Source organism: Marmota monax, unplaced genomic scaffold, assembly GCF_021218885.2.
Source record: "Marmota monax isolate L192 unplaced genomic scaffold, Marmota_monax_Labrador192_F-V1.1 WCK01_AAM20220418_F8-fsc00041, whole genome shotgun sequence".
NCBI classification, from domain to species: Eukaryota; Metazoa; Chordata; class Mammalia; order Rodentia; family Sciuridae; genus Marmota; species Marmota monax.
Window position 1 is genome coordinate 10,962,254 of NW_026695238.1, and position 13,332 is coordinate 10,975,585.

Genomic DNA, 13,332 nt, shown 5'->3' on the forward strand with positions numbered 1-13,332 from the left:
GACTGGCAGCAAGGTGACATCACACTTCCAAGTCCCCACGGCCATGGCAACCCTAGGTTATTTTGGTCCATGCTGAATTGTTCTAATTGGATTCTTTACTACGAATTCTTACAGATTTTTTGGTTAGGAGGAATTATCCTTATCTCCCCGAGTCTTGGGATCTGGGCTATGAAAAGGGTCACAAAGTCTCCCCCTTCAGGGCAACTTGGGTTTCTTTTATCGACATTATTTGGGGCATGCATTTCTCTTGTAGATAACAGGTAGTTTGCTGAGGAATGTGACATATCGTGTCCACTTAAGCCAGGCAAGACTGCTTAAATTGCTTCTTAGAAAAGAAAGCATGTAGCGGTCAGCACAGTGAGCCCAGTTACAGAAATATTCCCTTAACCTTCTGTTCACATCTCTCTGTCCCCTATCACTTTGGACTATAAGCCACAAATCTTTTTCTGTTTATTATTATTTTTCACAATTCTTGTCACATATCGTTGCTGTTTTTCTACAGCGTGCACTGCACACTGTAGTGTGTGCCATGGCTCAGTTTGCCCACCTCATGTCAACAGCTTGCAAATGACAGCTAAAGACTAGAGTTGGTGAAAGACTAGAGGAAGGAAGGGGTCTTGATGGTTCAATCGGAAACCTCCAGCTGTCCGAGGACAGGCCACATTTGGTCAGTAGGATGCTACCTTGTCACTGATGTCTTTAGGGAAAGGTAGAGCTTCATCAGTCTTTCATGACATTAGCTGCCTCTTTTGAATTTTGTAACTAAAGTCTTATTTTTTTTCCAAACAATCTAGTATTCAGTGTTGAAATCAATACCACGGTGTTATCCAAGATTACAGTTCGAATGCTTAATAATTCATTTTGTATTAAAAATTAACAAAAACTCTGTTTTTCACTTAAGACCGACCTTACAATATACAATTACCTTTACATGAAGATCCCTTTTGGTCTTAAAAGTAATCTTATGAAGGAAGCTAGCCAGTATTGTTCTGGCCTTTTAGGAGAACAGAATGGATTAAACTGGAGTTTTAATTGACTTGCCCACTTTGGAAGTGATAGAACATGGATAAAAACTTGAGACAGCGTTTTTCCCCATTGATTCAGTAGTCCTCTTCCATATAAATAGCAAATATGTCACATTAACCACATGCTGTATACTCTTCCTAACCTTAGGTCTTGTAATCGGAGGTCTCATGAGCTTTCTCTTCTCAGGGCTCCACATCACTAAAATACACTCATTACAGTTATTTCCAAATAGCCTAACTGTTTTTATTTTTTTATTTTATTTTTTTTAACCATGGAGTATCTCAGCTACATATATTATGCACATTTTCTGCACATGGATAAGATAAAGTCTTGCATACCAACTCCCCAAGGTTTCAAGGGCTTCTACTGCTCCATTATAGATGGAGGAATCTTGGGATGGGGCCTTGTCATCCCACAGGATCTGCACATAGTTCAAAACCTGGTTAAAACCCGCTGTGGAAAGAGCCCACCACAGGGACCAGTAGAAAAGACGCTTGGAGGAGTAGCACTCCCGCAGATCCTGGAACCACTGCACGCTGCTCCTCAAAGCCTCATGTCTGGGCTTGGGGCTGCTGGGCTGGCTCTCCTCCCCATGCCTGGAAAGGGTGCCTGCTTCTTGGTGGGCTGCTTCGTCACCTCTATGGGCTTCCTCTAGGACAGCAGTCTGTCCTGGTGTCTTCTGAGAAGCTTGTTTGCTGGGTTTTGCGTGGAAAAACATGCTCTTCTTGGGCATTGGCAGAAAGAGCGAGAAGAAGAAAGCCACGGAGACAGAGGCCAAGGTGGTGACATTGAGGTGGAAGTAGGACACGTTTGCCAGGGAAACCAGGAGCTGGGCCAGCACCGAGGCCGCTGTGTAGGCCACCAGCGTGACACTCCGACAGTAGCCGCTCACCTTCTGGTAGTGCTCTGGGCTGACCACACTGTAGATGTAGGCATAGTAGGCCACCTCGGTGGCCGAGACCAGACCATAGACAAATTCAACAAGCTGCATGATCTTCACTCCTTGGCCAAACAGGAGCAGCAGCCAGGTGACGATGAAGCTTATCCCCTGTAAGACGATGACCGGCTTGTAGCGGACGTAATCAGTGAGGACAAACACGGGGAGCAGCAGCACCAGGTAAGAGTAGGTCCGAAGTGGAAAGTTAGTTGTCTTTTGTGTTCTGCAAAATTAAATGTGGAGAGCGCGAGGGCAGAACTACCAGGAAGTGAACTGAACTGTGGGTCTCTGTCACAGACATGGTTAAGATGACGTGCATCAATCCCTGGACACATTGCTTGGCCTCTGCCAAAGTGGGTCCGAGTTCATACTTTACAAGAAGTTCTGACAATATGTTGAAAAGCAACACAAAACCCAAATTCAAGGAAACAAGTTGGAAAATGACAGATATTTGTAACCGGTGGCTTCATACCTCCAGGAAGGTGGAGGGGGAGGAAGAGGAAGAAAAGGAGGAGGAGGAGGCAGGGGAGAAGATCCTTGGCCTCTGTCTCTGCAGTGCCTTTTTCTCACTCTTTCTACCAATGTTGAAAAAGAGCTTGTTTTTCCATGCTCTTAGATGAGTCACCTGCTGTTAACTTTTTAAAAATGTAATTTGATCCGCATAAGTTACTGAGGTTGGGGAAAGAGTCCAGAATGCACAAGTTAATCTTTTTACACTTTGAAAATCCAGGGCAATGCAGGACTGCTGAGGTTCTGGGCTTGTGGGTACTTAACAAAATAGCTTACTCCTCTTCAAAGTCAGAATCAAAAGGTCAAAAAAGATGACTCAGTACTGGAAGAACTTGATCACCATCACCTTTGATCCACATCGGTGCTTGAATGAGCGTAACACTGAGATACCATCGGGACCATCAGGTAAATATGGTACAAATGACTGGTTTGAGGTTGAAAGTCAGATAAAGAAGCGTGTTTGAGTCACTCCTCTGTGTTTCCCCATTCTTGGCTGGGCTTCTTAGGCTGCTCTGGAGGAACCAGGAGAAACTACTTAGCTCCCTTGCTCCCGCCAACGTTGTCATGGAACACAGGTAGCATGAGCAAATTATCTGAACGGGGCAGTAGAACGTGAGTATTTCAGTTTCCATAGAGGAAATGATGAATGGATGGAAGATGACATAAAGGAGGCAGGATAGTTCCTCTCAAATCTCTCTTCTCTCTGAATTTTCAACCCACTGATTTTCTGAGCCAGAGAATGTACTTTGACCTAATCTGGGACCTTGAGAGTCCAGGTCGACCTTTACCCAAGTGCTTCTGTAGTTTGGAGAACTTTCTTCCTTGATTTTAGAAATAGCTACTAATCTGGGAAAGGTCTCATTCCAGCTCAGCTTTACTGAGTCTCTGGAGTCTAGGTCCAGCCCAGTGAATCTTCCAGCTAAAGCAGTTTGCGCCTAATGGCAGCCAAGATTGGCATGTACTCATGTTTACTGAGAGGAGAGCAGTCCCCTTGGTGTGGATGGAGGCGAGGAAAGAGAAGCCAAAGAAGAGAAAGTTGTGATCTTACCAATTACTGTTGGCTAAATAACCAGGCTATAAAATGGAGGTTAGTAAATTATTTTCCTGAAGAAAATGAACCAACACAGTTTCTTCTTTGATCTTATCATTGCTCAACAGCTTAAACCAGTGGTTCTCAAATTAGCATATGTCAGATTCACCCTGAAGGTTTGTTAAAAAACAGAAAACAGGACTGGGTCTGAGAATTTGCATCTTAACCAGTTTCTAGGTTATGCTGATGCAGTGTCTGGGGGCCACACTTTAAGAACCACCGACTTGAGGCTTCTTAAGATCCTTTGACCCGAGTGAAATTTAAAAGCAGCCTAATACTTATTCATAAAGAGGGAGAAATTTTCAGAGGCCTTCTCACATGACTTTTGGTAACTTGCCCCTGGGCCCTGCTCCACCCCAAATCTTCTATTATCCTCTAAGTCCTACATTCCTAAGCGGGGATGGTGTGGTGTTAGGTTAACGATAATAAGCAAAAACTCCTGGAGGTTTGGTTTTGCACAGCCAGAAGATAAAGTAAGTTTTTAATTTTTTCACCTACTCCAATTTTGTTGTAGCTCAAATTTTTATTTTTACATAACTGATACCCAGACATGTTGATGCCCATCTTAACAAAGTTGACATCTGAGATCATAAGAAGTGTTGCTATTTTGCTCCTACCCAAAGTGTTGGACATAGTTGTAACTAATTAACTTAGCACACTGAGGCTCATATTTTTTGTAAAGTCCTGTTAAATAAACTATGATAAATGGCTCTGATGGTTTCATCATTGAGAAAAAACCAAATAGGCAGAGAATTACTATAGGATAAAGCCAGGAATGGCTTGGTGAAGTTTGGCAACAAGTCATGCTTGGTTAAACTGTCACAAAAATTTTAAAAGCAAGTTGGAAGACTGGTCATCAATTCAATTGATTTCTTTTCATAAAACATGCATTTTATTCTCCGTGTTCCTCTCGTACTATCAAAAATGAAAAAAACATCCCCGTGACCATGAAAATATGACACAGGTCAAGAAACGAACTTGAACCTTTGCTTTTGGTTTCTTGTCTTAACGAGAAAAGTGATGATTGCCCAAAAAACACTGTAGGAAAAGATTCAGTTTCATTTCAACTGGATCCATGGTGTCACTGATGAAAACCTACAATATGGCCCACGTCACTCAGTCAAATCCTCCATTAGTCTTTTAGTTTCAAAAATCAGGGGATTTTTCCTGAGGCAGTGGAAGGTGAGAAGGTAAGACTGGTAGCTTTAGACAGGAAAGATATCCACCAACAAACACTTATTAAGCATCTATCTCTCATCTCCTTCATGAGCTCCTTAACATGTCACTATTGCTAAGTGGAGACTAATTTTAATGAACATTTAAATGCAGAGAATAAAGCAGCCCTTGGGGAGTAAAGATTTTTTTCCATTACTTATTGGTGCATTATAGTTGTACATAATGGTGGGATTTGTTGTTATTTGTATATTTGTACATGCACACAATATTATTTTGCCAATATCATTGGGGTATAAAAGATTTATAAAACGGCATAGGTATCACTTTTTCTAAGAATTAAACTCAAAAATGAACATTCAGCTCCCTGAGAGCTGGGATCAACTTTGTCACCAGGGTTTAACACAGTGTCTGACCCAGCAAAAGTACCCAAGTGGCATGGACAGAATATCACTCACCATTTCTGAGGCCAGGGAGACTAGCTTCAGGCTTTTATGTTAGAAATAACTACTGGTTCCAACCTCATGAGGCAGCCTGTTTGTAAATGCAGAATGTCCAACTCAAAAATGGTCGAATTGGTGGGTTTGAGTAGATTAGGGAATTCATCAGGACCACAATGAAAAGACCTACATAACAAGTGACCATGCAGAGAGAGGGCTGATTCTCTCTAAATGGGGAATTTCCACTACTCAGTTTAGGATGGGCAACAAGTTCGCCCCCTGCTGGTGTCTTCACTTATTGTCAGAAGCCAGTGTATTTTTATTTTATCTGTCAGTGTTCTGCCTATGCAGCCCCTCTCAATTGAAGGGCTTTCTTTGTGGTCTATAGAAAACTAATGACTACCTAGGAAGAACTTTGAAAACATAAAGCGTACAATATTCTTTGATTATGTGGTCTATCTGAAATTGAATGGAGCAAAAAAACTGGACATGAAAAGTTCAAAGTGTCCTTCCTTAGAGTTCTTTCTTCTAATTCCAAGGCATTTTTTTTTCTCTTTCTAAAATTAATGATGAAGAGTGAGCTGTGAAAAAATTCAAATACTGGATTTTTAATCCCAGGTAAGTGGCATAATTTTTAAGCAGGTAGCTGCTTTTTTGTTAGTTAATATTTAATCTGATGCTTCAAAGGTCATTGAAAACCAGTTAAAATGTTACCCAACAAATGCTCTGGTTACTTCTAATGATGTTAAAATGTAAATTCCTAGCCTTCCTGTGGAAGAGGGTTCCTTTGAAAGCAGTGGACTTCCGGTCCAGGGTATTGGACTAGCCTAGCATTGTTTCAGACAGGGTATCCTGTAGCCTTGGGACTCTGGGTGCTCAGAGGTGGCTTACTCCTCAGCAGGAGGGGGTTTCATACGCAATCCAGCTATTTCTGTAAGGTGGGTCACCATATATATGTAGGTATGGATATATTTCTGTTTTATTTGATCCTAGCTGTCTGACATTATTCAAATTCCTAAATGTTTCCAAGGCCCACTGATTAAAAGAAAATAAAAACTACCCACATTAACATTTGTGAGGAGTAAATGAGATCAATTACTGATTTTCTCTAAATAGGGAATCAATAGGAGAGGACTCAGGACAGTACCTGATACAATAAGTACTCTTTTTCCTCTGAGAATCTGGTCTAGGCCCAGCTGACCATAAAGTTACAAGGACCAATGAATTGCTAACAACATAAAAACTTGTAATGCCAGACCCAGCTAATTTGAATTGTTGATCATCTGTATAAACTATGTAATCAGGGTCTGGGCGTGTAGATTGGCATGTGTAGAGACCTGGGTTCCATCCCAGTACCACCACCACCACCAAAAAAAAAAAAAAAAGAAAAAGTGTAATCAGTTTCAAGGTTGTAAGAAAAGAGACTGATGAAAAACTGAATTTATTTTTAACTAAGTTAGCAAAAAGAGCTGTTTGATTAAGGAATTACATTGTCTGAAGGTACTTTATCACTACTAACTTATGTAAGAAAACTCATAAATCATCCTTTTGTCCAAGATGCACAGTTGTCCACTGCAGGCAACACCTGAGCAGTTTAGTTTATTTCTGCTCAAAATACAGAAAATTCTGTCCACATGCATATTTCCCTATTTGTATATTTTATCCAATGCATTTACATACTTCTCCATAGTGAACTCAGTGCACATTTACTCTGTGCTTTTGAAAGAGTTGCAAGAAAATGATCTCTATATTCCAGCTCATCATGACTCAGCATTGAAGGTATTTTTATCCAGATCTCTTAAATCAGCATCCCATTCGACACAGCTCCCATAGGAACACTGGTCTGCCCTTTCTTACTGGCAGTGTGAACGCATCATTTTTAATGCTGATGAGGCAGATTTTCTCCTAGTTCATTTTCAATGGTCAAATCACTGTTCTTGCTATTTAGATGCCATGAACTAGCACCAGGGCCATCAGGGGCTGATGAATTATTTGATATCAATTTTGGAAAACAGGATACTGCTATAATAATTACATAAGTGGCTTTTGGGGCTGTGTAATGGGTGGAGGCTGGAAGTATTTTGAAGCCTTGGAGAGAAAGAGCCTAGATAACCTTAAGAGACTGTTGGTAGAAATGCAGTCATTAAAGGTAGTTCTGGGAAGGGCTCAGAAAGAGGTGAGGAGAGATACAGAGAGATCTTCCATTGTCTTTTAGAGAATCCTTGCATCTCCATGTACAGAATGTTGCTAGACTTATGAACATCACGGTGCTTCTGGTGAAGTCTCAGATGGGAGGAAGAACATGTTATTGGACACTAAAGGAGAGGTGACATTGTTATAAAGTAGCAGAGAACTGGAGTGACTTGGGTTGTGTCATTGGAAAGAAAGTAAGCTTGTAACTGACAATGAACTTGGGTATGTGGAGATTTCCAAGTATGATGTGGAAGGTGCAGCCTGATTTCTCCTTGCTGTTTATAGTAAAATGTGAGAAGAGAGAAAGAAATTGAAGCAGGCACCGCTACACAGAAAGGAGTTGGCACCTGGCAACTTGGAGAGTTCTTAGCCTCTCTAGACAGTGCACTACAGACATAGCCAAGAGTGTGGCTTGACAACTGTTTGCTAAATAAATGAGGTGTGTGACTCATGGATCTACTCAGAGGTCTCAGCTGAAGCTAGGAAGTGAGAGGCAGTTGTTCAGGAAAGATCTGTGGACGATCCTCTGGTCTGGTGTCTTGGATCCCTTTGATTGCAAGGGAGGCTGACAAGGTTTTTGAGTTCTATAGCAGAAACATTTCCAGTCTGGACTGAAAGGCACAGAACAAAATTAATGAAGAATAACTTAAAGGCCAGAGCCTTGGGTGCAGAGGCTTGGGTCAACAGGACCTCCTCATGTAGGCCCACTGCCCCAGTGGCCCAACTGGGTGGGACTGCTGCCCCTTGGGCCCAGAGAAAGAAGCATCAGAGCTTAGAGCACTGTTCTCAAGCCTTAGAATCTAATGGGATTTTCCCTCCTAGGTTTTGGATTTGGCTGGAATTCATGACCTCTTTTCTCTTCCCAGATTCTCCTTTTTGGAAGGAAAATATCTATCCTATGCCTAGATATTGTATTTGGTAAGCACATAACTGTTTCTGATTCCAGAAGTCCATATTTGGAGAGAAATTTTGGCCCAGAATGAATCATGCTCCAAGCCTTATCCATAACTGCTTTGGATGATGAAATTTGGGACTTTGAGGTGATGATATTTAGATGGCATTTTGGACTTGTATTCGATGGGAGGATAGTTAAGAGTTTTGAGGGTGTGGGGATGGGATGCATGTACTTTGCACATTGGGAGGACATGATTTTGGAGGGCTAGAGTTGACTGTGTCCCCCAGAAAGATATGTTTAAGTCCTAACCCCCAGTAAGTCAGATGTCACCTTCCTGAAAACAGAGGCCTTGCAGATGTCATTAGTTAAGATGAAGTCGTGCTGGAGTAGGGTGGGTCCTAATCAATAGCTAGTGTCCCTATAAGAAATGAAGAAGAGACACTGACACGTACAAAGCGAGAAGACAGCCAGGGGCAGAGAATAGAGTGGCGTGATACACCTACGGGACGGGAACGCTGAGGACTGAGGCCAACACTGAAGCCGGAGATTCAAGGAAGAATCCACCTTCAGGTTTCAGAGGGCACATGGCCCTGTCTACGTCTTGCTTAGGACTTTCAGTCATTAGATTTATGACACAATAGATTTTTGTTGTTTTAATATGCATAGTTTGTGGTACTTAATCACAGCAACTGTAGGCACTAATACAGATTCCAGTGAACCTGATTTGAATTTGTATCATTTGCACAAAATGTGTGATCAATTAATTGCCCAAGAAACACAATAGGGCTGGGGAGGCAACTCAGTGATAGAGGGCTTGCCTCCATCTTCAGCACTGCAAAAACATTATTTTTCACTTAAATCTGCTTTGTCCTGGTTTTCTCTTTCTATATTTCCATTGTTGTAAAAAAGAGATGGGACAGATGAAATTTTATTTACATGTGAGGTGAAATCTTCCAGTTTATTTTTGTAGCTGCCCATAAATATCTTTAGCCAGGTAATGGGCATGAGCCAATTCCCCACGTAAGCATTTGAAAACTGAGATGTCCTCCTAAGAGACTGCAATGTAAGTTTTAAAAACTGAACGTTATAGGAAATGGATAGAGTGGATAAGGGGGTGTGTAACCCTTGCAGGTGCCCCATCTTTTTAAGAAAATTATAATTTTCAAATAAATGTTGTTAATCTCTTTATAGCTTAGTCGTTACTGTATTTGTAAATTTAGTTAATATTGATTTCTCGAGGACACCCGTGTTTATGGCTTTGGCTTCCCTTTAAAGTTTTCAGGTTGGGGAACAGTGCATCATGGTGGCAATGAAGGTGTCTCTGGCGTGGGTGGTTGATGCTGCTGGGGCGTATGCGGCAGATCCTCGCTGTCGGCCAACAGAGTCTCATCACCCGTGGTGCTCAGGCAGCCTTTGAGGAAGGAGGAAGGATGCAGGGAGGGAAGGAGGCTGTTTTTTGGGTAGTTGTGACAGATTTGCTCTGACTCATTTTATCCAGTCTCCTTGGTCATGAGCAGAACAGTGGCATGGCTTGGCCAGAACCAAGATTCGGGCTGGAGGGAACATCCTGTCTCCAGTGTTAAATGCAGGCTGCCTGAACAGGGTGTCTGCCTCTACTTCTCAATGCAAAACCTGTTGTTTGCAACTGGCGTTATCAGCATAGAAATTTTCTTTTAAGGAACGATGAGGCCTGGAGATGTGGCTCAGTGGTAGAGGCTGTGGGAATCCCACAGTCCCCTTCAAAAGTGGCCCCCAGTGATCTGGAGACCTCCCACTAGGCCACACCTCTTACAGGTTTTTCCGGAGTGGCAGTCTCAGCTCCTGGGGGAAGAGGCTACATTCCACAGCTTGCTGCTCCAGAGAGTCACATTGGTATGAAAATGGGTTTTGTTCCAAGTCAGATCTGATGGAAGTTAGAATAAACTTTTTGTTTGAAAAGTTCCATCTTTGAAGGCTCTGAGCTTGAGGAAAGTTTTTAAAAGAGAAAAGGAGGCAAGATGGGACACAGAGCAGGAAATACGCATACTCAGCCTAGTTAGCTGGGCTGGACAGGCCGGGCAGCTGGCCATCTCCATTCTCAGCCTTCTTGGTGTCCCCCAGGCCAGCAGGTGAGGTGCAGCTCCTCAGCCTGGGGATGATGCTGTCAATCTCAGAGGGGCCTCTAATGCCATTCTGCTTCAGTTTCACCACCTTCCAGGAGTGCCCTGGGCTGAGAACCAAGCCTTCAACACATGGGCCTGAGGGAGACATTCCAGATTCAATCTAAAGCACCAGGTTTCTTCTAGAGCCTTCTTTTGTTATTCGTGGCAGTGTTACAAAGAAATTGGCAGTGGGTATTGTTGGAAAGGACGAAACTCATACTGAGACTGAAAACACAGCTCAGATTGAAACCTGCTGAACACCTGTCAAGTAGAGAAATTGTATTTGTGAACTTTGGAGCTTCCGACAGGCTCTGCCAAGCCTGTTCTCCCCCCTCCCCCCCTTAACTGAAAGCAAAATGGCGCAGAAGTTATTACCACTGCCACTGGGTGAGGAGCTCATCCGCGAATTTGCTCCTCATCTGGAGGGCTTGTTTCCACACTGACGGGGGGCCCCATCCTCAGTCACTTACCCCATGGGACTTGGGACCAAGCATCTTCACTTCTAACCAGTTCCCAGGTGATGCTGCAGCCGTGGGGTCCTCACTTTGGGAGCCACCTTTAGAAATTAGCAGTTTGGGCCACTGCTTAGGCTTGAAGGTTCTGCAGTCCCTTCAGCATGGCTTCCCTTGAAGATGACAGCAGAGGGCAGTGTTACAGCATACGGGGATGGGCTGCAGCCTGACCTCCCGCTCCGCTCCATTCAGCCAGGGTTGTCCAGCTGGGCCAGCGGACACTTGCTTGGATCCGTGGACTGGTTGTGTCTGTTTTGTTAAGGCATGTTCCACGTAGGAAACCAAAGGTAAGTAAAGTCCTCCTGCTCAAAATAAGTTTAAAATCTGCTGTCTCTCCTCTTTATTTTAAAGTCATATCCCTACCCAGCTGGAGAGCTGGTGCTCTTGATTTGTATGGTTTTATTTCCCAGTTTTTCAGAGAATTTGGGGTATCGAGAGAGGATTTGCTCTTTGAGTCTAAATGTGCATTCAGTGACCTCAGTTCTCTTAATAATGGAGATAAGGCTTGAGACTGAATGAGTTGGGGAACACTGAGTTCAAGTTATACAGGCTCCGTTACTGGGATGCACCTCAGAGCCTGGATTTGGACATTGGAAGCCACTGGGAGAGGGTGTGGCACACAGCACACGTGCCAGGAAAGTGACTCTGAGGTTTCTGGAAAGGACCCACCTATTTGGGTCATAATTCTTCACTGTTTTCACAGGAATCAAAGATTGGCTGCAGGAAGTGACAGCACCTGTCTCCTGACTGCAGCCCACGGTACGGTACGTACGGTACAGTTCCCAGGCAGGCAGATGCATTCCTCTGCAGGGCCTTGCCCTCCACCTGTAGGAACACTTGCTCAGGATGCCTGTGGGCCGTGTCCCATCACTTCCTGCAGACTGTGCTCAAATGCTACTTATCAGACCGCTGTCCTAAATGACTTACTTTTTGACACTTTTTTGGGGGGGGTTTGGTACTGGGGATTGAACTTAGGGGTAATTAATCACTGAGCCACATCCCCAACCCTTTTTATATTTTTAGACAGGGTCTCACTAAGTTGCTGAGGCTGGTGATCCTCCTGCCTCAGCCTCCCCAGTCACTGGGATTATAGGCATGTGTTACTGCACCTGGCCTTTTTAACACTCTTTGTTTCTTACCTAGCATTATCACTAGCTGTTACATAGTGACAATTGTTATCTAGTGTTAGTTGTTACCTCTAAAACAGAAAAAACAGGACAGAAGGAACTTTATCCATCTTGGTGCCTGCTACATACCTCTCATTTTTTAGGTGCTCAATTAACACATGTTTGTATTAATTAACTAATGCTATCAAGGTACATGACATAAGACTATATGTCGAATTAGTCAGAGGTCTCCAAGGAAATAGAACCAATAGTAGATAAGTATGTAACTCTATATAAATAATGTTAAATGTGCTTAAATTGTTAAAAAAGTGTCTTTTAGTTAAATGTGCTTAAATTGTTAAAAAAAAGTGTCTAATAGTACACAGATTAATTGAACATTATATAAATTTGTAGAAAAAATCCCACTTGCATTTCTCAGTTTAAAAGTATAATACCTCATCCTTTCTAGTAATTGTCTAAATTTAATGACATTTTATTTTTGTATACCCTAGTTGTGTTAGAGAATATTCTTCCCGGCTTCAGGAAGTTTAAATTTAAATAATGCTCAATAATGGATATTTATATTTATCTAGAGGATTTTCTGAGAAAGAATCCTACAGTGGGTTTGACTGTAGTTAAGATAATCACCGTGGAGAATACTGTGTTTTTTTTTTTTGCATTTTTGCATTTTATTTTCTAATATCCACATCTCATAAGAAGCACCTGCTGATCTGAAACCTTACAGACCCACTTGTGACCAGCAAATGTTGTCCAGGGTTTCTTCTGGGAAGGCAGTAGAGGAAGAGGACCCTGGAGGAGGTGGTGTAATGGTAACTTGAACTGCCAACTGATAACAAAGCAGGGACCTTTCAAAGAGGTTTTGAAGTTTGCCAACCTACCATAAGGCTCATCTTCCCCTCCCTGCTCAGTGCCACCAGATTTTATCTTCTGCCTTTGAATCACAAGACCTTTTCCTCCCCTGCTGACCATGAAGTCATGAGAGCAGGAGTGGAGGGAGGTGTGTGTGTGTGTGTGTGTGTGTGTGTGTGTGTGTGTAAAACAATGCCTGAAAATAAATGGTGATGTGATAAAGAAATGATGTGTTAAATACTTGACTTCTGGATTCTTGTGCAGGGGTCGATCCTGCATTCAGTGAGAGCTGCAAGCACTTCTAGAAATGTATTTATGCTTACTAACTAGTGACAGTCAAGTAGCCCTGAGTAATTTTACTTTGAAAGAAGTCTAGAGATAATGCTCACCACGGAAGATGAATGCTCATATAAGAGCGTGTAATCTTGGGTGGAATTCT

The 13,332-nt window shown here is 42.6% G+C and overlaps 1 protein-coding gene and 1 long non-coding RNA gene across 9 annotated transcripts; one reads left to right on the top strand and one right to left on the bottom strand.

Moving 5' to 3' along the window:
* Window positions 1-484: 484 nt before the first annotated feature.
* Window positions 485-2,282, bottom strand: LOC124089749 (thiamine transporter 2-like). The gene is made up of 2 exons (XM_046439980.1): window positions 2,263-2,282; window positions 485-2,186 (listed from the first exon to the last, which is right to left on the bottom strand). Exons 1-2 carry the CDS (start codon window positions 2,280-2,282, stop codon window positions 1,292-1,294), a joined length of 915 nt encoding a protein of 304 aa, XP_046295936.1. The 3' UTR covers window positions 485-1,291.
* Window positions 2,283-2,556: 274 nt separating this feature from the next.
* On the top strand, window positions 2,557-13,075 carry LOC131423984 (uncharacterized). 8 transcript variants are annotated; one of them, XR_009226276.1, is made up of 6 exons: window positions 2,557-2,878; window positions 2,980-3,560; window positions 5,752-5,794; window positions 8,236-11,204; window positions 11,621-11,676; window positions 12,741-13,075. It is a non-coding gene; the product is annotated as an uncharacterized LOC131423984 (long non-coding RNA). The 8 variants fall into 8 exon arrangements; XR_009226277.1 differs by lacking the exon at window positions 2,980-3,560 and having other exon boundaries at window positions 2,563-2,878; window positions 5,716-5,794; XR_009226275.1 differs by lacking the exon at window positions 2,980-3,560 and having other exon boundaries at window positions 2,563-2,878.
* The last annotated feature ends 257 nt before the right edge of the window (window positions 13,076-13,332 follow it).